The 25683-nt window shown below is 46.2% G+C and overlaps 1 protein-coding gene and 1 long non-coding RNA gene across 3 annotated transcripts; both read right to left on the bottom strand.

The window, feature by feature from the left end:
• Window positions 1-2842: 2842 nt before the first annotated feature.
• Window positions 2843-18323, bottom strand: LOC108164705. The gene is made up of 9 exons (XM_033391385.1): window positions 14519-18323; window positions 10977-11373; window positions 8733-8909; window positions 7083-7540; window positions 6612-7012; window positions 6177-6546; window positions 5330-6109; window positions 4670-5272; window positions 2843-4598 (listed from the first exon to the last, which is right to left on the bottom strand). The coding sequence occupies exons 1-9, from the start codon at window positions 17795-17797 to the stop codon at window positions 4113-4115; spliced, it is 6951 nt and encodes a 2316-aa protein (XP_033247276.1). The 5' UTR covers window positions 17798-18323; the 3' UTR covers window positions 2843-4112.
• A 4578-nt stretch (window positions 18324-22901) lies between these two features.
• On the bottom strand, window positions 22902-24577 carry LOC117193740. Of its 2 annotated transcripts, none has more exons than XR_004474677.1 (2): window positions 23937-24577; window positions 22902-23679 (listed from the first exon to the last, which is right to left on the bottom strand). It is a non-coding gene; the product is annotated as an uncharacterized LOC117193740 (long non-coding RNA). The 2 variants fall into 2 exon arrangements; XR_004474676.1 differs by having other exon boundaries at window positions 24114-24547.
• Window positions 24578-25683: the final 1106 nt, after the last annotated feature.

Raw genomic sequence — 25683 nt, 5'->3', positions numbered from 1 at the left:
CATTGCGTAGCCACTGCAATTTAATTTGTTCCTTCTGGCTATAATAATGATCCGATCCGATCCAGATTGGTCAATCTGCTAGATATGGCCATTCTATACGATTCTGCGCTTTCGGTTTCTGTATACCTACAAAATTGTGCACTTTTGTCCTTTGTGAAAGGGTCGCGCAAAATTTGGAAATACACTTGTAACAGTGAGATATCACAGGAGTCTGCGTACAAAATTTGGTTGCTCTAGCTCTCAGAGACTAGATCTAGGCGCTCGTCGACAGACAGACATGGCTTTGTCGACTCGGCTATAGATGCTGATCAAAAATATATATACTTTATAGGGTCGGAAACGCTTCCTCCTGGACGTTACACTCGTCCACTTTCCCGACAAATCTCCTTAACTCCTTGTGAGTTACGATACGATGTATACGATGATTTATAATACAAAAAATTAATATAAATAATAGCAATTACATAAATACCTACCAGATGGGTACTTATTTCTTTACCTACCAGATAGCTACCCATTTCACCGCCCGTTAGATGGGTAGCCATATCGTCAGCCACTACAAGACAGGTCCCCAATAATGAAGAGCATTGGTTAGGGTCTGTCGGCGTAGTACTGATGGTCTGCTAATAGTGCCCAGTACTTAATACTTAGTAATTAGTAATAATGTTTAGACCTTTTTAGACCCAATCTTGATATTTGCGACTCTTAGAATGTTTTGTTGATCTGGGTACTTGGCTGTTCTGCATAGTTTCTTCCTTTTCTCAACATATATGTACTACAATGAAACCCAATCATTATTTGTGAAATAGGAAACAAAACTCGGCTGTTTGTTAATTTCTACATCACATAAGGACATAATGCTAGTAGCTTTGACCAAAATCAGCCTAGTGTAACGTCAAAGCCCCGATATTTCCTCGCCAATTACTGGCTGCTTATCCATATCCATTGTAGCGGCAGCTTCTGCCTCCATTTGGATATCCATTCTATCTTTTGACCCGTTGGGAGTGTTTTATTTTTGTAAAGTAAAGTAATTGGACCTACTCCATAGAGGGATTTGTGCTGCTTTCCAGTCTATGGAATGCACGAACAAAGACTGAAGTTGATCGCCTGGGTGGTAATTGCTGTTGGCTGATAGTCTGAATAGGTGGTACTTATTGGTAGGAGATGCTTGCCTAAGTTAGGTTCCTGTTGACTTCTTCAGTATGATATCCAGATCGAATAAAGTGAAACACTAATTTGTTTACCATTTCTGTATTTTCATATATTTAGGGTTTTCGTTTGCGTTTAAAATTTATTTAGAGTCATTGACTCAGTCATTTATTTGTTGAAATTTGTTATATACTCGTACTCGTACCACTCGCTTCGATTTTCACTTGGGATAGATCGTTCAATTCAACTTAGTTCGCGTTTTCCGCGCGTTTTCCTCATTTCCATGCACATGTAACATACATATATTCATTATACATTTTTTATATACCCCTTATACCTTAACTAGAACAATTTTTCCTCTTAGACCTTTGTTATTTTTGCATGCTGAAAATAATTTTCGTAGCTCTGTCAATCTATGAATCAATCAATGAAAGGCCAGTGTGTGTGTAATGTGTATCTCGTAGTACTCGAAATCGTGTGTATATCGGGGGTTTTCTTTTCGTTTATATATGCATGTATTTCCACTGCATTTTTGTTAAAAAAAAAATTGAAGGTAGACTGGGGTATTTGCCGTACATTACAACACAAGGGGGGATGGATCTAATAATTCATGCGACTTGGATTCGATTGGATTGGGGATAGAATTTATTTAATGCCATGTGGGTATTTCATAAACATCTAGTAAATATCCATATCCATATCCATATCCATATCCATGCTTGTCCATGTGCATATACTTGCATATTGATTTACGTATGTATGCACGAGTATATAGCGCTTTTGTCTCGCTCTAGTGATAGCATATTAAAACATGTACATATGTACATATGTCTGTGCAAATCGCGCTGCTCTTTCTAGTCAATTGTAGTGTTGGAATCTCCACGGGGATAAACAAGTAACAAAAATCGAACTGCCCGAACTGCACTTTAGTTAACGTTAGATACTAATCGTCCCTTATTGTTTATGTGTGTATAGACTTACATGTACGTACGTACATACATATACTATAAGACTACATTTGTTCGTTATGCGCCCCTCATATTCGTCCGCGTTCCTAGCCCCAATCCTGTTGGCCCACAATCTATCTATCTCGTTCTAGCGCTCTCACTTCTTGGCGTTGTCTTTGTTCGGGTTAAATTACAGTTACAGTTACAGTCCGTTTCCGGCTAAGTACATAACTAGTCGGTAGCTCTAACTCCCATCAATTTATTGCACTCCACTCGAATTTCGTGTTTGCTTTCAATAATTTCAGTATGTTCTGTCCAATATACTATATGTATACAGACGCTAACACAATATCTGAGTCGGAATCGAAATCGAAATATAATATCTTCAATATTTGTATTTGTATTTGTATACATATGGATAAGTACGTGTATCTATATGTGTGCATACCTATGTATGTATGTATGTATGTATGTATACAGTTTGCTCTTTTTTCCGAGTGGCTTCTAACTTTTGCTTATGAATAATGCGCACGTGGCTATCAAGTATGTATATGTATATGTATATCTATGAGGATGAAGGCTTCTGGGCCCAATCTGGAATGCTGGCAAGTTAGTTTGGCACTGTTAGTCTCAGCGAAAGAGATGCGATGGGTGTGACGAGGGTTTTGATGGGGATGGTAATGGTAATGGTTTCGATGGATATACAAATTAAACGCAAACAAATTGAAGCACACGAAACGCAGAAATCAATGAGTACATATGCATACTGTATATACACGTACATATGTGCATATATACATATGCATACATATGTATATGTTTAGGGCACATTTAATTTTATTTTAATATCGTAATAAAAAAAAAAAAGAGATCTAAAATAAACGTACGGTAATCTATCGTATGAATAATAATGATGCATGGGAATACAAATATCTATGAGAGTATGATTTTTTATCAAAATATTGCACTACATTGAATATCATGTAATATAACCTAGTTAATGTTCAGATGTACCTATGTACGTCTGTACATATATACTATGTACATAAAACTAATTACGGTTAGACTGGCATTAAACCAAATTCACTTTCCCTTGAGCAAAACTGTGTTTTCTTGGCTAACAGAAAATAAACAAAGATGGGAGCTAAAAAAAAATATATATATATATATATATATGTGTGTTAGTATGCACATGTATATGTACATGTGTGTAATTCCTTTAAGTTTTACTTTTGCTAAATGTAACTTGAATATCTTATCGTTAATAATAAATCATTTTTCTTTGTCTTTGTTTTTGTTGTTCTTGTGGTTGTTGTTGCATTACTAGCACCCAGCACGTACATGCTTGAAATAAATTCATGTCATTTGGTTGTATTTTGGTTTACATTTTCGCCGCCTTTTCTCATCTACAAGTAAATATAGTATGTGTCTAGAATATCTCTAGAATCTAGAACAAAAACTAAAAATTCATTTTTGGAATATAGTGTAACATTAAGTGAAATAATACATACATATGCGTATATAATATATATCTGATTACAATACGAGTATTCATAAAACAGGTTATCGTTAGTTTTTCTTAGTCTTGGCAACGAATCATCAGTATCTTACACGGCCTATCGTCCTATGCAAACCAAGCAGTAGCCTGTATGTACGTTGCTCACGGGCTAAGGGGCAAGGACATGGACTCACACACACGCACACACGCACTCACAGACACTGTCACGCATTCATACATTCAGAAACGGTAGAAACGGGTTACAGAGCACGATTTAGGATGAACAACAGAAGAATAAATGACTAAGACGCTCGCTAGGATCAACTCAAGGGCAACTCAAATCAGGCGGATGGGATTCTCTGGGACTCGCTGGCGGGGGGGCGGACGGGCGCTCATCTGCCGCCGCCGCCATTCACTCCGCCGCGACCCAAATGCACTGAAGTCGCTGACAGCTCGACGCGTTGACACTGGCGGCGCTCGACGATGACCGCCGCTGGCAGTGACTATTCAAGCGCGGGTCATACGTTCATCGCGTAGTACACTGATCCCTGGGCATGTGGCTGGGCCTGAGCCCCAACTCCCATTCCAGCCTGCTGTTGCTGCTGTTGTTGCTGGTGCTGCTGCTGTTGTTGTTGTTGTTGCTGTTGCTGTTGGTGTTGTTGTTGCTGCTGTTGCTGCTGTGCCGCCGATGCTGCTGTTGGGGAGACCATGGAATTGCAGTCGCTGTGCGAGACAGTGGCTGCTCCCTCCGGTACTCCACGCTCGCTGAAGCCCGGAATGCCTCCCTCCGTCCCGAACTGATAATGTTGCGGCATCAGTCGCTGCTGCTGCTGTTGTTGCTGCTGCTGTTGCTGCTGTTGCTGCTGCTGCTGTTGCTGATGCTGATGGTGCTGCTGCTGCTGATGCTGGCCGTAGTGGGCGGCGTGGCCGCGACCACTGACCACATGCAGCTGCATGCCTGGCAGGGCATACCCGATGGGCACCCGTATCGTTTGCTGAGTGACCTGGGAACAGAGCGGACGGAGAGGATTAAGGGGAGTCTAGGACAGAACGGTGCTTAGGCGAGTACCCTCACCTGCTGGTACTCCAGGATATTCTGGCGCTGAATGTGGGCTAGCTTGGGGTCCACGCTGCTGCTGGTGGCAAACTGGGAGTAGGTCTCGGCATTGTACGGTATCAGCACCATGGTTTGGTGGTAGTTCCTTAGCGGCGGCGGCGACTCCGGCCGCCGAGTTGGGCTGCGTGCGAAGTGGCTGCTGTAGCTACTGTGCTTGCTCTGCTCGATGGCCGTGGCCGTCGCCGTGGCAGTGGCCGTGACGCTCTGGCAATTCTGGGCGGCTGCCGCGGCATACAGAAGCGAGGCATCGTCGCCGGCCGCCCCCTGCTGGATCATCGTCTGGCGGAACATGGTGCCGGCGGGCAGGGTCTGGTAGTAGGTCTGGTGAATGGCGGCCGCGTCGATGGGGAAGCGCTGCTGCTCGCCGGTCTCGCTGTAGAAGCTCCACGTGCGCTGTTCCGTCTTCTGCTGGGCAATCGTGTTCGCCTGCATCGCCGCCGCCATCTGCTGTTGCAGCTGCTGATGCTGATGCTGCTGCTGTGCCTGTTGCTGCTGTTGCTGTTGCTGTTGCTGCTGCTGTTGCTGCTGCTGTTGCTGTTGCTGCTGCTGCTGCTGTTGGTGCTGCTGTTGTTGTTGCTGCTGCTGCTGTTGCTGCTGTTGATGCTGCTGTTGCTGTGCCGAGGGATTCTGCTTGGCAGTGTTGGGCATAGCGTAGCCCTTTACTGCCTGCGGCACCGGCTGGCTGTTGACCACTGTGGGGATGGAGGCGCTGAGCTGCTCCTGCATCTGGGCCAGGATCTCGTTGGTGGAGCTGAACTTCGGCTTGATGCCGCGCACCGAGGGCCGCTTGTTGAAGCCGTAGTCGTTCTGCTCATCATCGTCGCTGCTGGCTTGCGACTGGTCCGCCCCTCCCGTGTACCGCTTCTTGAGCTGTTCGGTTCGCTTGGCCTCCGCTTGGGCGAAGACGGCCAGTTCGTCCTGTTCGGGGCGACTGGCGGCCTCCTGGCCGGGTGTGCCGGCAATGACATCCGGCGCCACCTTGCGCACCTCCTCCGAAACTGCGCTGGCCACTGCCCCACCTAATCCCGCCCCGGCAGCCATGCTGCCCAGGCTTTGAGCGGCCATGGCCGCGGCGTGCTGCCCCACCGGGTCCCCGGAGACGGCTGCAGCTGTGGCCGCGCCCAGGAGCTGGCCCATGTTGAATTCGGCTGCAGAGACTGCGTAGTGGGCGGCATGGGCGTGGCTGTGGCCGTGGGCGTGGGCGCCGGCGGCAAGGGTGTAGTACGAGGAGAGGTCGTCCTTGTTGCCAGCCACGCAGGCGGTGAGCGGAGCTAGGGTGGAGGAGAGGAACTGGCGCTTCGGCTCGGTCTGGCGGGGTGGGGTACGGTGGATCTGGGTATGGACCACGGGCACTTGGATGCCCATGCCCAGGTCGGGTGCAGCCGGACAGCGGCACTCCTGTGGAACGGAAATGCAAAGGTTCTGTTTAGGGGTCTGCTGAGACAGGGGAGATTACTCCACCCACCTGTGGTATGATGACAATGGGGTTCTCTTCCAGCTCCATGATCTTCTCTTGCTTCTTGTCGCGATTGAATATGTCCGCGATCTTTTTGTAGGCCGACGACCCGCTCGAGGAGCTGGAAACCGAGCTGCTGGGCGAGAAACTCTTCTCGCCGTTCATGAACTTCTGGCCAGCGGCGGAGCTGGGCGCAGGATTGGGGTTCTCCTCGCCGGCGGGACTGTCGCGCTGGGCCAGTTCGTCGGAGCCCCGCTCGCTGGGGTCGGGGTCCTCGTCGACGTCCCGGGACAGCTCCTCGGCCAGGTCCTCGTCGATGTCGCAGGTCAGCTGCTTGATGCGATCCTCCAGCGATATATCCGACTTGACGGCCTTTTTTCTGCGAGTGAGACGAAAGACGGTTAGCTCTGTTTTGGCCTGGGGAAATGGGAGTGGGGTAGTCACTTGATCAATGAGCGGCGAAGGATGTTGCGCTCCATGCTGCGGCGCAGGGTGTCCGAGTCGCCGCAGCTCCCGGGCAAGTGGGTCACGAGGCAGCCGGCCCGCTTCGACTCGTCGAAGGCTCGCAGGGCTTCCGAGGTGAGGACGGGGGCCTGGTGGGCGGAGACGCTGGGGAAGAGCTGGCGCACCGCCGAGTTGGGGCGCAGGGCATTGTTGAATAGGGTCGAGTGCTTCTTGATGGGGATGAGCTCGTTGATCTGGTTTTCGCTGTCGTCCAGCTCCCCAGCCAGCGACTGGGCGTCGCTGTCGCCGCCGGCATTCGCTTGGTCCTCCGTCACGAAGCGCACCGAGCGCTTAATGGCGCCGCTCTCCTCCTCCGAGGTGTTGTTCTGGTCATCCGACTGCTGCTTGACCGAAATCACCGTGGTTATTAGATTGGATTGGACAGTGGCGGGGCAATGGGCATTTACTCACCTGGGAGATGGAGTCCTGCTTCCAGAGCTTGCCGCCCTTCAGTATGCCGCTTATCTGGGTGGGCGACGTCTCCTTTGGCGGTATGGGCGGTGGCATCTGCTCATCGAATGGTTGCTTCTCTGGTGTGGTAGCGGCGGCGGCAGCGGTGGCGGCAGCGGCGGCGGCGGCGGCTGCCACTGTGGCATTCGTCTTCGCTGGCAGAGCGGGTGGCTGCATGTCCGCGCCTGGGGCAAGGGCAGCGGGAACGGGAGAGGAAGCCACACTGGCCACATCCTCGTGTGCCTCCCGGATGATGCGCCGCTCGGTCACTGTGGTCATAGTGGTAATAGTTTCAACAAAAAATCGTTTATTCTTGGTCGAGCCACTGACTCCCGGCGGCACCGGTGCTGGGCCATAGCCGGAGCCAGTGGCAGTGGCAGAGCTGGCCTTGGCCACGCCCAAATCCTTCTTAGCTTTGACTGCTCAAGGGACACACACGGGCACGCACAGAACAACAAACCGGCGACGAGGCGGCATTCGTGGGGGCAAAAGAGAGCATTGTATTCGCATTGAGAGAAAGAGAGAGATGGGGGATATTGGATCGATGTCAGCAATGCGATCGTATGTACTGCATGTACTTGATTGATGCTATGTACAGACAAATGTGGATGCATACGAAACCCGATGACGATGTGCAATGGAATTCGAATAATTTGGCCTTTGACCATTGTTAATTGCTAAGAATTGTTAACAATTCTATCCGAGCTGCCTTTGAAGGGTTGAAAGGTCCTGCCTGCTCAGAGATTTCAACGGAATAGCTACCCAAATACGAGTACACATGGGCACGGTGTGGTATGTGGCTGGAAATGGTCGGAAAACACCTTTAGATAATGATAGATAGTTTTTTATAATTGCTTATAATATCTCACGGATTGACGTATCATATGTCTTGATGATTCTATACAAATTAGAACCACGGTCTAACAGTCCCCTGATTCGCTTAAGACAGTCAGAAATCTCCTACTTAAGAGATATACACACACATGTTAGTATATCTATAGCAATTTGGAAGCCATAGGAACATACATATCTTCATTTTTGTAAATTAAATGTATCCTTCATTAATTGTTGAGATTTATATGAGATTATTAGCAAATCTTAACAACAAGATTGTCTTTAAAAACGATCAAGGGTATATGGTGATGAGAAAAACAGTCCATATATCATAGAACATAATCTGAACAATAATAGTTTTGATTTTAATGCGAAGATTGTGAAACAGAAAATACTGCAGTTCCTCATAGGCTCCAGTAGTACTTGGTTTCAGCCTTGTATTTTGCGGCAGAAAAATAAGAAAAAATCAATGCCCAATGCTCGATGCCCAATGCTCAGATGCGAAATTTCGATAAGGACAATGAGTGCGGCCTTGATTGGATGGGATTTGCTCAATGTCAGGACCCCCGAGGCCGGACTGGACCACCAATCATCGCCCGGGGTCGCCTGTAATGGGTGCAATTTGGCCCGGGGGCAGATGGTTGCGGCTGTTTGCTGTGCATGTATGCGCGTGCGTGTGCGTGATAAAGCTAATGAGCAGGGAAGGCTCCAGATTGATCGGGGGAGAGCTCCATGAGTGCGATGAAATCTGGGGGAGAGCTGGGAGTGCTACTGTACCTGCAGTGGGCGATGCCTTGTACTGGGACTGCAGCACGTACTTGGGCCGCTCCTCGCCGGCGATGATCTCCTTCTGGGTAATGCGACGCTCCGGTGAACTGGTGTGCAGAGGCAGGAGGGCCACTGCCGGCACCCCGAGTGGTGTCATCTCCTCTGGGCACTGCGGCGAGCTGCATTCTGTAAAGAGGAAGAGGGTCATACGTATATCACACAAAAATGATGATCAAATGATGGATCGGAAGCCAAGATTGGTGTATTTCCGCTGCTTGGTGGCTGCTCCCAAGTGGGAGAAGCGGAAGTGCGCTTGGAGGATCGGTACGGGCACAGCCATGGGCAGGCATGTCTCCACAAAGCCAGAGCTATGGGCTTGTTGCATTCGCGCTCCGTTAGGCGCAACAATTAATGACTAGCACAGCCAACGGACTGCCTGACTGGCCCGCTTTCTTCCCCCCCCCCCCCTGCGAACCGTTCCGTGCCATTCATTTTCAGGTTGACAGTCAATAAAGCGTGACCTCCGACATAAACGCAAGTGTATGCGTGCCTGCACTCCTTTCGAGCCCCGTTCTCCCTTAAAAAGTATCTTTTAGGGGTTAAGCCCAGACATGATACCGTACCGAAGCCGTAAATCAATCAATATACTCGATTAATGCTTTCGTTTGAAACGGCGGCGACGACAGTCCATCTGGGGGCATGCGGGCTATGGAAGCACTTATGGCCCGAATCGGGAGAGAGCAACAATTCAGAGCCATGTGCTCATAGCGGCCCACTGAATCATATACTTAGAACCGCACTAACGGTGGCAATTGACGACAGTCGCCAACGATTGCCAATGCCTTGCATTTGCATGTTAGGAAAGGCTGGAAAATCACCAATATATGTATTTTTTTGGGCATAAATTCCATCCAAATCTTCCTTTGACGCTCGATGTTTTTTACGATTCCTAGCGAGTAATACTCGTCATTTTTTGGGGGGTATTCAAAAAAGAGCCTACAGGACTCATGTGAAACCAGCTTATTTCCACCTTTTCGACGGCCCCCTCCGGCGAAAATCTGTGGCATCTAAAGTTTTGACGACACGAGAATGACCATAGATTGAAGAATTGGAATCAAATCCAAAGGAAAACAATGCCCCTGCCCCGTTCTCGCTATCTTCCTCTCGCACTTCCTCGTCCAGATCTAAGGGCCAGATGATGGATGGACAGGTGATGGATAGAGAGATGTTCAACAGACGGTGCGGAAATGTTTATAATATTGGTCATAGCGTGGAAAGGAAATATACAGGGTGCAGGAAATAACATTAGATCATATCTAGCGCTCGCTCTCTCGATGTCTCCCCCATCAATGTTGTGTCTTCTCTCAGGACAAGGGCAAACAATTTGATAGATATTCGCGGTCTGCATTAACCAACAAATCAATCTGTTCCCTTTGCGAACAGCGATACCAAAAAGAGAGAGCAAACACTCAGACGGCAAGGGCCGCGGCTCTACTTATCTCTCAATTCGTCTCAAAATGATCGTGGCAGATGGGAAAGATAAGAACCACGTCCTGTAGTTATGTTTTAATATAAAATCTTGCACTCCGTAAGTCATCTTTCCACCCAAAGACCTAGTGGATCAGAATTGTAGAATAATGGATCTATTTCCATTTTTCGGGAGTTGGGAAGAAATTTTGAAAGACTCTTGCAACAGTGTGATATGACAGAAGTCTGGATACAACATTTGGTTGCTCTAGCTCTAATAGTCTTCGAGATCTAGGCGCTCATCGGGACGGGGGCGCAGATAGACATGGATATATACTTTATGTTGTCGGAAAGGCTTCCTTCGGCTTCCTTCCACAAAACTAATATACGATGATTATGTATCCCTCAACTCTTCGAGTACCGGGTATAATAAAATTAACCAGTGCCAGTGCCGGTGCCAGTGCCGGTGCCAGTGCCGGTGCCAGTGCCGGGGGAGAGGGTAGCGAACCAACGAAACAAAAATAAAAATGGCGTCACATTTGAGGACGCAGCTCCGCGCTGGAGCTGTGGCAAATTGTCAGCGGGCTGCTGTCTGTGTTTGCATAAAGAATTCATAATCAGATTACACAAAGGCAAGCGATTGCGTTTGCAAGACTCTGAATGAAAAGAAGGCCCCTACGGGATGCCCCTAATTGCAGAGAGGCTGGCTGCCTGGACCTGCCAGCTGCAGTCAGCCCGTGGCCCACGTGAATGAGGCGCCTCTAATCTCCCTCCCCGACTGCTTACCTGCTTCCTGTAGCTGTTTGGCGGCGCATTCTGCGCACTCGGCACACTCCGTGCAGACGCCCTGCAGGTCCTCCTCCGACTGCGGCTTCTGCTGCTGTGGCTGCTGCTGCTGCTGCTGCTGCTGCTGCGGTTGCTGCTGTTGCTGCTGCTGCTGGGCACTGCCCACAGGAGGCGGTGGCGGCGGTATCTGACTGGTGCTGTTGCGGGCGGCCAGCATCGCGGCGCGCTGCTGCTGGAGGCGCTGGATCACCTGCAGCTGTTGCAGGTGCTGGGCCCCGAAGATGTGGCCACTCAGCGCGCCGCCGAGCGTGTTCTTCAGACTGCTGTCCTTGTAGCCGTCGGGCGGGCTCAGGGCAGCGTCGTCCACAAACTCAATTGGTGGCTGATATTTGGGACTCTGTGCGAGAAAAACAGACCCCGAGAGGGCAAAAGAAAGGAAACACGTGTTAGTTTGTAATGGTAATTAGTAGGCATGATTGTTTGCCGGATTACGACCGCAAAATATAATTGAAGAAATGTATAGATATACTTAACAAAAGATACACCAACAAAACTGTGTGGCCTGATCCCACTTTTACACTGCACTATGATCAAAAAGACCTACATTTTGCCATAAGTCGAACTTCTTCTATATTTCACACTAAAACATTTAGTTTATTTTATAAAGAAACATACGATAAAACTCTAGTGAAAATAGTTCTAAAATTTGTGGCTCGGAATCGGTGCAATTAAAGTCAGCTGACTTAAGGACTCTAGGCTCATCGGAATATAGCCGAAAAAAAAACTTAGCCCTACTGTTATGGCTGTTACTTTAAAACAAAATCAAATTTTATAGAAAATTAATTTGTACGAGCAGGCAAAATAAATATTGTGTGTTATTATACCTAGGTTTCCGTAATACAAAAATTACAAGCACTTTTCGTTTGCTTTGATCCAATTTTGGCAGTTGGCCCAATTTAATGGTCCAATGCGATTTAACCTCCTTAAATTATTTTTATTTTATAAACGCTAGCCTCAACGACGCTTCATAAATAAAAATATAGAAAAAAAATCAAACTCACAAGAAAATTTTGAGAAAAAAATACCGCAAATTTAATTATTAACTTTTCAATTAAAATCTGAATAGTGCCCAGGCGGTAAGCTGAAGCTACAAAATGTTGGGATCCTATTTATAGCTGCATTTATCAGCTTTTCAGAATTGCAAAGTTCATTACAACCAGATGTAATATACTTAAGTTAGGTGAAAAAAAGAAGCACTTTCTCTAAAAAAAACATTACAAAAATAACATTTTTTTAAAATAAATAAAACATAATTAATGAACAAAATTGTAAATCCTCAAATCTATCAGAAAAATTTGTAGTGGGTTCTTTGAGTAAAAACAGTTCGAGTATCTTCCCGGTCATAGTGCACTTGGAAAGTCAAGGGTCTGGAATCGATAAAATACTTTGGGACCAAAGGGTGTCAAAAGTGACAAGAAGAAGAAGTGTAGTCCCAAGTGAAGAACAAAGTCTCATCCACACTAACATAATGGGCGAGAACGTTGACACTTGTCATGATAGATGGGAGAAACAGAGAGGGAGAAGGAGAGCACTAGCACTTCGTTTATCCCCTTTCCGTCTAATGACCTATTTTAGTAGAAATTTAAAATATTTTATCTGTTTTACGCAACTTTTTTGTATCTTTGGTCTCTCACTCACGCTCCCCTCCGCCAGAGCGAGCACACTGCACGAGGAAGAGTGTGTGTGAGAGGGAGAGGATGAGTGCACTCACTGCAAATGGAATGTTTCATTCTGACTATAATAATGATCCGATTGAGCTAAGTTATTGAACATCCAGTATCCAGTATCCAGTATATTATGTCATTAGAGTATCCCAACTGCATAATAAGCTCAAGAACTTGTAGTATGCTTTGCGTCCTCTATAGAGCTATAGGCTCGTAGATCAAAAATTTAACAAATTCAAAACCCTAGCGCCAAAACTTTTGTTTATGTAAAAGGTCCACTCCGAATAGCACTTTTCTCAGTGCAAGTCTGGCCCCGAGTCTGAAACTCTGCTTCGGAATGGGAAAACGTCTGAATAAATATGATTTAATTTTTCCTGGGGTAGCTGGGGACCATGCAACGCCTTCAGTAAACTTGTTACATCCACTAAATGCATATTAAACTCTTCAGAGAGGACAAACCCGGAGATGGGAAGAGGCCGGGCAGGACGAGCATGGCCAGACATACGGATGGATGGATGGATGGGGGAGAACATGCTTGAGCAGCCCCAAGTCAAGAGCCTTGGGCGTCAGCAGTTGCGTTCCCAGACGGGAGCCGACTAGGCCTCCACCGACCCGACCCGACCCGACCAGCGAAGATAAGCAAAAAAGCGGTGCACTTAAGTGTCGCTTATGTGGCAGCAAATTGAAATTTAAACGCAACTCGAGGGCCGCTCAGGATCGATACGGTGTGTGTGTGTGTGGTTAGGGCTTTGGGGGCCGGTCGGGGGAAATTAAGGAAGGAAGCAAGTCAGGAATTTCCGAATCAAGGCAGTATCAGTATCAGCCGCTTTGGCTCTGGCGACAACTTTCCCGATGTCCTTAACACATAAATGCGTCCATCATGACAGCACACGCACACTCACGGACCAATTCATAAAAGAATACATGTATATGTGTGTGTGTGTGTGTGTGTGCACACTGGCGAAAGAGAAGGAGTTCGACAACGACAACAATGACACGGCCGCTGCAGTTTCGAGTTACAGTTACTAGCAGAAGAAAGCATTTTGAACAAAAGTTTTCAAGTGATTTATACACACTTGTCAATAGAGGAGGAAGAGGGCGTAAGACTTGCAACTATTAGAGGCGACACAGACAAACACATGCCCAAGCACAGGCACATGTGCCCTGCGGCTTGTCCGCCACAATGAAGCGGTGCACGGAGGCAAGGAACCGGGGCAGGCCCGGCCATGGGGCTGTGCTTTTGCCTTTTCAATTGTTCACACATTGATATGAAAAGTTGGATATCATTTGCAGTAATTAAAGTGAAATGTGACAGTACTTCAACAATAACTATAATGAACAAAGAGGAGGTTGGGTTGGTAGGAAGCCAGTCCGTCCCAGTTGTTCAAATATAGGCTGTACCCAATTATGGTGTTTGAATGGAGAGGGTTTTACTAGTTTTAGAAAGGCAGAACTCTCTTCGGAAAGGATTTGCACAACCCATAGTACCTATAGTACAACTAAGAGAGTTATTTCACTGATGCAGATACAGATACAGAATACAGGAGGAATACTACGAGTAGTCCTTGAAACCTTTGACAGAGTAATGAGCAAGGATGCGGTGCTACCCCGATAGGGTATGCCGAACCAGCTCATGAAGTGGAGTACGTTGACATCTTGTAAGAGCACCACCATTTAGCAAACGGCAACGTGGCCCTGTAGGGAATGGGGTGCCACCAACGCTGTGCCCGCGTGGACGGGGCTCCTCGCTAATGCGCTTAACTTTGCTGTTCGAGTGGGGAGTCCAATCCCCGCCCCAATTAGGTAACTTGAACTCACCTGTGGCGTTCGTCCATCGCCGGCTTCTGCGGCATTGACCGCGTAGTTGCACTGGCATCCCTCCTCGCAGCAGAGCCGCACTAGCTCGTGTTCGCCGCAGGTGCAGGGCTCCTCGTCCTCCTCATCGTAGGCACAGTCCTCGCGGATCAGGATAATGTAGTCCGCCTCAAAGAACTCGTTGCGCGTCTCATCGAACACCACACGGTTCTTGCGGGCCGGCGGGGGTCGATTGGGTTTCTTCAAGAGGCCGCGCAGTTGACCGTTGACCTCGCGCATATTCAGGCCGTCTCCGGTTGCCGCTTCCGAAGCAAAGACGGACGGGGTGGTTGGGTTCCTGGCTGTTATTTTGGAACTGATGCAATTGGCCGTGTTCTGCTGGCTATCCTCGAAGCTGGCTAGACACTCATGGCACTGGCATGTGCTGTCTTTGTCGTTGTCGTTGTCGTTATCGCTATCGCTATTGCTATCGCTATCGCTTTTGCTATCGATGTCGATGTGGTATTCCTGTTGCTCGCTCACGAATTCTGCCAGCAGTTCGTCGTAGCACTGAAAGTTTCCAGCCTTCTTATCAACCTGACTTGGGCCGTGTGATTTCAGCCTCCGATGCTGGATGGGGGTGTTGCTCAGATTCGGAATCTGGCTCTGATTCTGGTTCAGGGCAATGTCGACCCACTGCAGTTGGCGGGCTGCCGTTAGGTACTCGCTGAACCGCTGCACATCGAACTCGCTGAGCGGTGTCGCAAAATTGACGCCGGCGGCGGGGGTCTCCTCCTGGCTAATGCCAAAGCGGACGCCGTCACAGGCCTGGGTCGGCACAAATGCGCTCCGGATGGGTATGTCCGTCCCCGTCCCCACTTGCTCGTCGCTGTCCGTGTCCGTGTCGATTTCAATCACCACTTGGTCGCTGGCAGCTGCCAATGTGAGCGCCCCAATCTGGCCCGCACTCTGGCTCTCTCCGCGCCGGCGCAGTGGTGACTCGGGACGCGTATTCAGCGAATGTTGCTGCTGCTGTTCAGCTGTTTGCCCAACTCTGGTCGCTGGAGTTTGCTCGCTCTCACTTGGCGATTGCTCGACTCGAATACAATTTACCTTTAATTGAATTGCACTTGAGCTTGCGACGGCTGCACCTTCTTCGGCGGCAGTTTCCTTAACTATTTTATTGTGTTGAGCGGGTTGGCTTTGGGGGGGGCACTGGCGTGTCGTCGCTGTCGTCGCTGTCGTGGCTGTCGTGGCAGTCGGACTGCGGCTGGGGCTGGGGCTGGGGCTGGGGTTGGGGTCTACTCCTCGCTCTGGGGGTAGTTTCTTTGTTATGCCTGTTGTTTTCTGCTGTTGCTGTAGTTGTTGTTCGAGTCTCAAGGATGCCTTTACACAATCAATGTTGCTGTTGCTGTTGCTGCTCACGCGTCCCTGAAAATTGTATTGCAAGCGTTTCAGCCGCTGACTGGCTACAAAATCATCGCCCAAATCGTTCTCAAAATCAATGAGATCCTGCTCATTGCAGCTTGTTGCTGTTGCTGTTGCTGTTGCCGTTGCTTTGGCTCTGATGCAGCTCTCCCTCGGGCTATTTCCCAAATCATTAGCAGATACAGGAGGCTCCAACGATTCACAGTCGACGAGCTTCTCGTTTTTCTCGAATGCTGCAAATGCTGCAAGTGTGGCTGATCCAAGATCCAATCCCAGCGATGCTTGTGTCTCCTCCTCTCGGCGTTTGCTCCTGCTGCCAGACCGTACAGCTACCTCTGCTGCGGGGGGCTCTGATGGCTGCCCTGGGGCGGCCTTGTTGTTTGCGACGGTTTTCACGTAATCCACGTAACCACAAGCAACAACAACGGGGACACTTTGTGGTGGGCGGGGAACAGCAACACCAGCAACATTATCAACACTGCCAGCCAAGGATGAACTGGGGGGGTCTGTCGGGGAATATGGCAATGACAATGGCGCCTGCCACTCCTCTTGCTGCTTCTTCTGTTGCCCGTTCGACTTGGCGTGGCTGTGGCAGCTTACGGCTGCTGCTGCTGCGGCTGTGACTGTTACTGCTTCTGCAGCTTCTTTTGTGCTGCTTTGCACATTTTCACAATTACTATAAAAAAAATCACCTACCACGCAGGCAGACAATGCGTTTTGCCCGACTTTTTCCACAAATTTTTCTGTACGCCGCGCGTCGTCGTCGCATTTGGAGTTGGAGTCGCGGTCGGAGTTGGAGTTGGAATCGGAGTCGGAGTCAGAGTCAGAGTCCGCGTCGTGAGCAGAGTTTTTTCCTCCTGTGGACCGCTGCTGGTGCTCTTCCGTTACCGTCTGTCCCCAGATTTGCTCACAATTTTCACCAGAATTGGACAGTTTGCACAATTTTGAGGATGTGGAAAAATGCTGGTGGTGTTGGTGTTGGTGTTGGTGCTGGCCCTGGTCCTGGTCGTGGTGCTGGTCCTGCTCCTGGTGCTGCTTCTGCTGCTCAGCTGCGACGACTGCCGCTGGTGCTGCTACTACAAGGTTGGCTTTGGAAAGCTCACTGCCAATTGTAGGTATTGAGCAGGCGCTGCACCCGTTGCCACTCTTTCCGTTACTGTTACTGGGTGGTTGTTGGCCAGCGTCTGCGCTCACGCTCACGCTCACGCTCTGGCTCTGGCTCTGGCTCTCACGCTCGACTTGCGCGTACTCACATTTCGTAGCCACTTCCGTTGCTGTTTTGTTGCTGCTGCAGAAGCTATTGTTGTTGTTGTTGTTGTTGTTGTTGTTGTTGCTGTTGTTGTTGTCGCCACTGTATACAGCACGCGCACGCGCGTGCGTCCATATGTCACTCGGTACGTCATCCGCTCCCACTGTCGCTGCCTGGCACGCCCCCAGCCCCAGCTCCGGACCCAGCCACGGCTCCAGCCCCTGCTCCAGCCCCTGCCCCACCAACTGGCCGCTCAGCTGTATCCATGGCCTCTGACGCGCCTCGCATGGTTCGTTGCCAGCAGCATTGTCTCGTGAGTTGCGTGCCGTGCATGCCGAATGACCATCGTTCGGGCCTAGTCCACCATTAGCCGTGTTGGGCACGACTTCTCCTGTTTCCCCGCCACTTCTGTTATTGTTGCTGCTGTTACAATTTGCGTTTTCATTGTGCTGCTGGCTGGACGCTTTGTTGGCCACATTAACTGTCATTTTGCTGCAAATTGAGGCAATGCCGTCCACCTCCCGCTCCCGTTCCCGCTCCCGTTCACGCTCCCTGTCCCGCTCCCGCTCCTTGTCCCGCTCCAAGCCAGTCGCTAGTGCCAGCGTCAGCATGTCCACAATCAGCATGCTTACTGTTGCCGCTCGATCACATAGTAGGCCATTAGATCAGATTGGAGACTTCGGAGAGAGCCAGGAGATGGGAATTTCCCTTATTGGCAGTTCCCACAACAGGTTGTATCTCCACCAGTTGAGCTCAGTTTTTAAATATTAACCATTTCCTTCATTCAACTTTGCATAAATTTAAATTTATTTTCCGTGTTCAACCATTTGCAGGCTACACAACACACAACACACAATTCACACGCGCACACACCCTTGGTAGTGAATATTCGTTAGTATTGTCGAGAACAGGTGCGGCAGGGCAGTGAAGCGCATCCTGGGAACAGGACAAGCGCTGCCGCACTGCTCGGGGCTAGCACTGTTCGTTACGCGCCACTGCGGACACACAAAGAGCAAAAGACACCACCGAGCGAAGGGACACAAAGCGAAAACAAAAAATAAACAAAAACAAAACCGTCAAAACCGTACAAGTATTCCAGCCATTCGCTGGCTTCCTCTTTCCCAACTTCTTTTTCTAGCGGTAACGCACGTCCGAGCGCGTTTCGTGGCGGAAGTCGACTGAGCGAATGTAGACGAAGCCGCGAAACGAAGTTGGGCCGCGGCCGTCTTCGACTCGGTCTTCGTCGCGATCTCGGCTTCGTGCTCTGGCACGGTCGCCGTGGCCGCATGCGCAAAAAACTTAGGTTGGGACAGCGGAGAGTGCGAGTGCGAGTGAGGCAGCGAGAGACAGACAGCTCGCATGTTCGGCAGCTTGGGCCGGGGGTCGGGGCACAGCCAAAACAGGGAGTGACAATAACGCGAGGGGCCCGATCATTTTATGACCACACCTCGGACAGCACTCTCAGCTGGGCCAAGACGTGCTCATCGCGCAGCCATAGGAAGTGGAGATTCGGATAATCGTAGCTATAATGAAAGTGATTAGACACATTCGCTCTCTCTGCATACGATAATAAGTACGAGAGCACAAGTATGTCACTCCCATTAAATGGTCAAGATCTGACATTAACCAAAGAATAAGAAGTAAAAAACAAATCAGACATACAGATACGGATATGTATATTGCATCGCGAACAAATTCCATCCAATTCTTCGTTTTACGCTTTATGGCAAGGACACTCCTTTATCCCTGGTTAAGGACTTGACGGTGGCGGCTGTGTCTCTTATGCGATTCTTTAGAGCAGAGGTCGGCACTCATTTACTCACATGTTTTTGGCATATTTCCGGGAAGACAGCAAGCAAAACGGAACATTACATTGGAGCTACTGTACAGTGTACACGTGTATCGTGAGCGGCAGCGCCCTTTAATATGCACATAAGATAGGGCCTTACCGACCCCTGCTCCAGAACTTTGAGAGTACTGTACATGGATATTCGATTTTGAGACCATTTGTCGAAACATCACAACACAGATGGTTCAATTTTTGTTTCTGTTTGTGGACCGTTTCGAAACCTAATTAACGGGGATATCGATCCGCACTAACCAGATTTCAAAAATTTTGTGATTTCATACATACGACTCCAAAGTTAATCGAATGATGACATACACGAAGGCACACGAACTCCGTAGTATTTTTAGAGTCTCAGTGCTCGGATTTGGGTTTTATTAATTCGGGATAAATCGAATCTGACTGAAGACAGGATTCGTAATGATCGAAAGCATTAAAAGGGCTGTTTTTTACGAATACTGTGGATTCAGGTCTAATACATACAAATATGTATGTATGGTATGTACATACATATGTAGCATGCATCTTCTAGATGCCCTGTATTCCGACAGCTCAATGCGTAACTTTTAATAAGTGAAGTATTTAGTAAGCTATACGATCAGATTTACAGTTGAACAAAACAATGAGGTTTTATAAATATTGCTGATCCAAATCTGATAAGAAAGAAGTCAACAGGGCTCGAGATAGGAAGTGATGTACTCGTGTGTATCTGCAGACATTCCTCTTCGGTAGTGGACTTTTAGGATAAGCAATTCGATTTGAATCTACCTTTTTTTAGACGTGAGTGTATCGTACCTCTACTTACATACTAACCCCATATAAAACAGACTCATTACCCCAGCGACGACTACGGTGCTGGTGATGATGATGACGACGATGATGACAGCCAAGAGCAATGGCTCTCGGCTCTGGCTTGGGACTGGGACTGGGACTGCGCTTGGGCGTGTGTGTGTGGCTTTTTTATTCCAGGCAAAGAAAAACTTATTACCAAGTAGGAACAGATCGCGAGCAAACTGAATGAATGGAAAATTGTGGGAACAATGGGACCCAGAGCGTGAGAAATTGCCACCGCCAACGCGTCCATTTCTGGTGGTGCTTCAGCCATAGAGCAGGTCTGGGATTGTTTAGCACATAATGCCGCCATTAAAGACCGCCGCGGCCTCCAGTCTCCCAAGCTATTCACTTCTCCGAGAAACCCAGGTCCACACCATGTAACATGCATACAAGTACAAACATACATATATGTATACATTCGAGTATTGTCTGCATTCTCAAAAAGTTGCGCAGATCTTACGCCAAATCGCGGTATTTAAGTTGACTAAGTTTCATTTTCAGCCACTGCATATTCCGTTCGCCAATTGTCCCTTCTCTGAAATTCGTAAGCGCCATTGTAAGAATTAAGCGTATGTGGGAAATTTTCCTTGCTCAAACCTCATGCATATCTCTTTACCGAGTTCAAGGCGAGCCGTTTGACGTGCCCGCGGTTCAATGTCTCGCGACTTGCGAGCCTCTGTGCGTGACTCGGCATTGCAAGCATCATTCCTATCCCAGTCGCTGGTTAATCAGCGGCCAAATCATGGCAATCATGCAACCCAATGGGTAATTATAGTTGAAGGGCCTAAGATGGCTTAAGCATGCCATTCGGCGGCTAATTGGAAATCCACCAACATTGATTGATTGAAGCAAATATCACGCAAAGCAAGGAAAATCTATGATGTATGGACTAGAACTTAGACTTATTCTGATTTTATTAGGAATTCCAAACAGGAAATGACAATATTATATGCGTATAGCTACACGACGAGCCATTTCCGAAACATCTCACTTTTGGCGCACTCCAACCCAACTAAGTAAAAATTAAGACCCACATGAAACGAGATCATTAAGCGAATTTCCCCGAAATAGGTGCCATAAAAGCCTTTAAATTAAAAACGTAGCTTTAAGAACTGTCATTACAAGGCAATCGCTTACAACCGGACCGAACCGACTCAAACTGAGCCCTACCCAAGCACCACCTGGAGCCGAGCGAACACACATATTTATTCCTAGCACTGTTTCTCTTTCTACTTGTATCACATCCACATGATTTTTAATTGTCATGTTAAAGGAGGGAGAGAGAGGGATAGAGAGAGGGTATGTGAATGAAAAGATGCGATGGAAATGAGGGTGGGGGATAGGGTGTCAATGACATACCAGAAAGAAAGACTATCCTCGGTGTACCCTTTGGGATCGGACGTTCCTTAAGCAGCTATACAGTAAGTCTTATATAGTTACTGCATTTAGCCAAATATAAGGTTAAAGGTTATGTATGTACTTTTTGGGCTCTCAATACTTCCGTCTGTGAGTTGCAAACATCTGGTAGAAATAATAGGACCCTCTCCAAGGGTATGAACACAAACAAAACTCTGACCGATGTGGATCTGCCGAGTGGCTGGCATGTAACTCAGTTTATGACTGCGAAGAGGCGCCCTTCGTTGTAAACCGGAAAAGTCGTCGTGTTACCCCGATGGCCATATCTCTATCATGATCTGAGCCTCAACGCTCGCTGAAGGTTTCCTGTTAAGTCGAATAACCAAATTTAAGTTGGACAGAGATAGACACACTCAGATTACGATACAGAAAAAGAAGATAGCGAAAAGAAGTGCGCAGAAGTGGCCCGTTCTGTTCTGCGCATCTACGTCACTAGCGACAATGGACCATTCTGCATTGTGCAAGGCCTTTTTTTTGCTTAAAGCCTAAAAATATACATGTAGACATACAATTTTTTATTAGACAGCATATCAAATAAAGAAATTTTCGGACGAATTGGTGAACGCCTACCCCATCCGTCCACATTCGATGCAATTGGCACCGAATAGTTTTCCCGACCTTGCCTGACATTGCGCAGCCTAAATACTATAAGTTTTCTCCATAAATAAAAGAAACATTGCTTTCTTAAAGATAATTGAATTACCTGCGCAAAAGATTTTCGATTTTGCGTTAAAAATTCATTATACCTTTTCATTATACCTTAAATAAATAAATAATATTATAATTAAAAATATATATTTTACATTATAATTAATATCTACATCGCCTTCATCTTCATTGTCAGAATCATTATCAAAAATTGCATTATTATATTTATAAATAGACTCCGACTCTGCCAGTAGATTAATTGATTCTTTGGGAAGGTCCATTTCCTTCTTGGAACCTTTGCTTTCAGCAACGCATAGACTAGACATGAACGGGACTGTTGAATCAATAGTTCCAAAAAAGGTGTCAGTTATATGGCTAAGGCGACTATTTTGCATTGAATGAGATCTGCGATCTTTTTTATTAAATTTATTATGTATTTCCGAAGCACTTTCACCCGAAACTGCAATAGAAACTACAGAAGCTGATATTATTTACGATCCATGAGCAGTATTTTATGAAGCGTGGCTGACATAGGATACCATGGATATTTATCTTTATATAGTGCAGCAGTCTTATAACAAAAATGTTGAAATTTATTGGTGAAATCTTGTTTGGCCTGACAGTTCTATTAAAATTAAGCGAAAACTTTGAAGAATTTCTAAATCGAAATCTCGTTTTGTTTTGGCGTGGATACATCAAACTTTTTTGAATATTGGGGTAGGTTTTACTCTGTTTTTGTCAAATTTGTCCAATAAAAAGCAATTTCTGCATCGGCGCTGCGATCGGTGTTGCTTTGCTCCATATATCAAGCATGGTTCCACGACGTAACTCACGAAACGGTTACTTACGTGAATAACTAAATTTTGTTATATCGAGTACAAAACTCTACAACACAGAACTACATTTTTTATATTTTTTTAAGCTTAATGGATATATACTAGACAACAAAACACACGAATAAAAGAAGGCTCTAACTCTTTGTAATATCAGTTATAAATACCTTGACGTTTATTATCCATATTATACATTTATTTTCCATTAACAATTTCTGAATAATAATAAGGCGAAGACTAGCAGGATATTCCCGCTCTTTCACACATTTCGGGGCTGTAATCGACCAGCCACCAGTGCAGGGTTGCCATAGGGCTCAAAAAAAGTTTACTACTATTAGGGGTATCAACTTTCCGAATATTGCGTTATTTTTCCAAAGCCCAAAATCAAACATTTTTTGACTTTATCGATTTTGAGACTATTGTGCAGTTGGCAGAGCACAAAAACACTACAAACTAGTTTTTTTGTATATCATTACAATTTTTTAAAGTTTATAACATTGCGAATACAAATATTTTAGCTACTTTCATACATATTTTTTAATTTGGAGCTCAAAATTGTATTTTAATGAATATTCTTATTTGAAAATACATACAAGATCTGAAAAAAGTTTTTTAACATAAATATCGGGGTAAGGACATGCACATTAGAGCCCTGCATGAACTGAAAACTGAATCTATTCGGTGGGATTCGGTCCGTTAGAATCTGCGATTCAGCTTTCTCAAATCTTCGAATCGCTCGCCCCGAAACGGACTGAACAAAGCAGGTCTCGTCATTTTTACTGTGTCAGCTCCGCTCGATCTCAACCTCCATTTGATTTTCTCGTAGAAAGAACGATAAAGCAACAAATAAATTGTCTGGTTTTTTTCTTTGTAAAACTTTGTGTGTGTTCGTAGACAACAGGCACGAAGCCAAACGTTTAATTGCTTTACACTGAAAAAAAATTAATTTCAGATATAGCAAAAGAACTTTTAGCGCCAAATAAAAGACAAATATTCTAGAAATATTTTTTCAGTGTAGAAAAAAAACAGAATGTATTAATTTTTGCGTCATTTCAGAGACCATGCTTGTAATTACTGACTTTAGTCGGCCTCTTTTCGCATGATACCATATTTTTTTTGTAGTGCCACCATGTAAAACATCCCCAAACCATAAGCTTCTCTCCGGGCCTACGCCAACGTAATACGTACTTTGGATTCATCAGACCAGATAACACTTTTCCAATCATCCGTGGTGCAATTTGTATGATCCCTTGCGAATTTCAACCTTGCTTTAACATTTTTTTCCGACAACGCAGGTTTATTCTTCTTAACGGCTGCTTTGTACCCAATGATGTGAAGGGCTCTTCTAGCTGTCCAGCGACTTACATTTTTATTTATGGCCATAGAAGCATTCTTTGGTGTTAGCATCTTATTTTTCCTCATTTCCGACATCATAAGTCTAGCGTCTGAGTCCGTTAACTTCTTAGGGCGGCCTTGACCTTGGGGTTTGGGGACAGCATTTCGTCTTTTTTGTACTCTGATCACCACCGATTGACTAATGCCAAGCTTTTCAGCAATATTACGTGTTGAACAGCCATTATCAGTAAGGCCCACAATATTATTTTCAACTTCTAGCGATAGTTTTTTCATTTTTAAGCACGCGGTAGACACTGTCTATTAGATTTAAGAGATCTGCTTTGATTTGTAAGAAGCACGTCTTAATGTGATGTATGTATAACAAAACTACAAAAAGAAGAGATTTAACTGTAAATCTGCAAGCGTTTTGCTGATAAGAAACTTGAGAAAGCGAAAATAGGTGCAAATAACGAATAACAAAAATGAGTATATGCGAGCTTTTTTCACTCTTTGAAAACTTCTCATTTGTTTTTGTTAATTTTTCCTATTTGCTTAGAATAAAGTGGATTGATACGGTAAAACAGTTCTTTTGCTTTGCTCTATTCGTTTAGCTGTTATGGGCGAAGAAATTCAATGATGTATTATTTATGTACTAACTTTTGCTCCCCACTGTAAATTTTTATCGCTTGCATTGTTTGTGTTCCCGTTTCCATATCCTCAGTTCGAGTTCTTTAAAGAATTCGACTTAAATAATTAAATGTTGCCGACTATTGCCCTACCTGCATCACATCCACATGACTTTTAATTGTCACCTTAAAGGAGGGAGAAAGGGAGAGAGAGAGGTTTTGCCGAGTGGCTGGCATGTAACTCAATTTATGACTGCGAAGATAGCTTCTATAGCTTGGCTGTTGACTATTCGTACCTCTAAGGGACCGGTATTGTCATGGTATTGAATAGATATGTCAGTTTTGTACACTTTTCTTCAGTGATAATCATTAGTTTTGAGTAATTTTACAAAAAAATAGACTTAATAGTTATTTTTAACAAACAGCGAGATCGAACGTTGTGCACAAAGTTTATAATTTTTCCACCTAACGGCCTATTTTCGTAGAATTTTATAATTTTGCTTTAATTTTCCGATATTGATTTGTATTCCGCTACATCTGTCTCGCGCTTCTTTCTCACACCAAAACTAGTCGTTACATCTCGCTCCTTTCCGCCAGAGCGCGCAAGCTGTATGAAAAAGAATGTGACAGAAAGTGAGTACGTAATGATCCGATTTAATCCAAGTTCAGCAAACTAATAGATATGATTATTCTCTATGGTTTGCATTTTCTATCACAGATTTTCGTTCTTTGGGGAGGCGGTAGTGGGGATGGCATAATTTGGACACAAAATCAATTCAGTCTGATGCCCTGGGAGTCATACATATCTAATAACTAATATATCTCTAAATTGTCTGAGTACCATGCTTTAAAAGTCAAATTGTGTTGCACAGTGCTATCTCTGCGGTTCACCTTTAAAAATGGCATACAAAGCATACATCTTGGCTGCAGTGCGTTTTCGCTTCTATTGCGAGTCTTGCAACGCCAAGGTGCAT

Source organism: Drosophila miranda, chromosome XL (assembly GCF_003369915.1).
Source record: "Drosophila miranda strain MSH22 chromosome XL, D.miranda_PacBio2.1, whole genome shotgun sequence".
In the NCBI taxonomy this organism is placed as follows: Eukaryota; Metazoa; Arthropoda; class Insecta; order Diptera; family Drosophilidae; genus Drosophila; species Drosophila miranda.
This window is presented reverse-complemented; position numbering and strand designations above follow the sequence as displayed.

What these genes read in the sequence shown, in the direction of transcription:
- LOC108164705 (XM_033391385.1), bottom strand. Translation starts at nt 17,797, where the DNA reads ATGCTGATTGTGGACATGCTGACGCTGGCACTAGCGACTGGCTTGGAG. An exon ending in GCGATGGACGAACGCCACAG is followed by an intron (nt 11,374 to 14,518) that starts GTGAGTTCAAGT and finishes TTTCTCGCACAG; the next exon opens with AGTCCCAAATATCAGCCACC. An exon ending in ATATCCTGGAGTACCAGCAG is followed by an intron (nt 4,599 to 4,669) that starts GTGAGGGTACTC and finishes CTCTGTTCCCAG; the next exon opens with GTCACTCAGCAAACGATACG.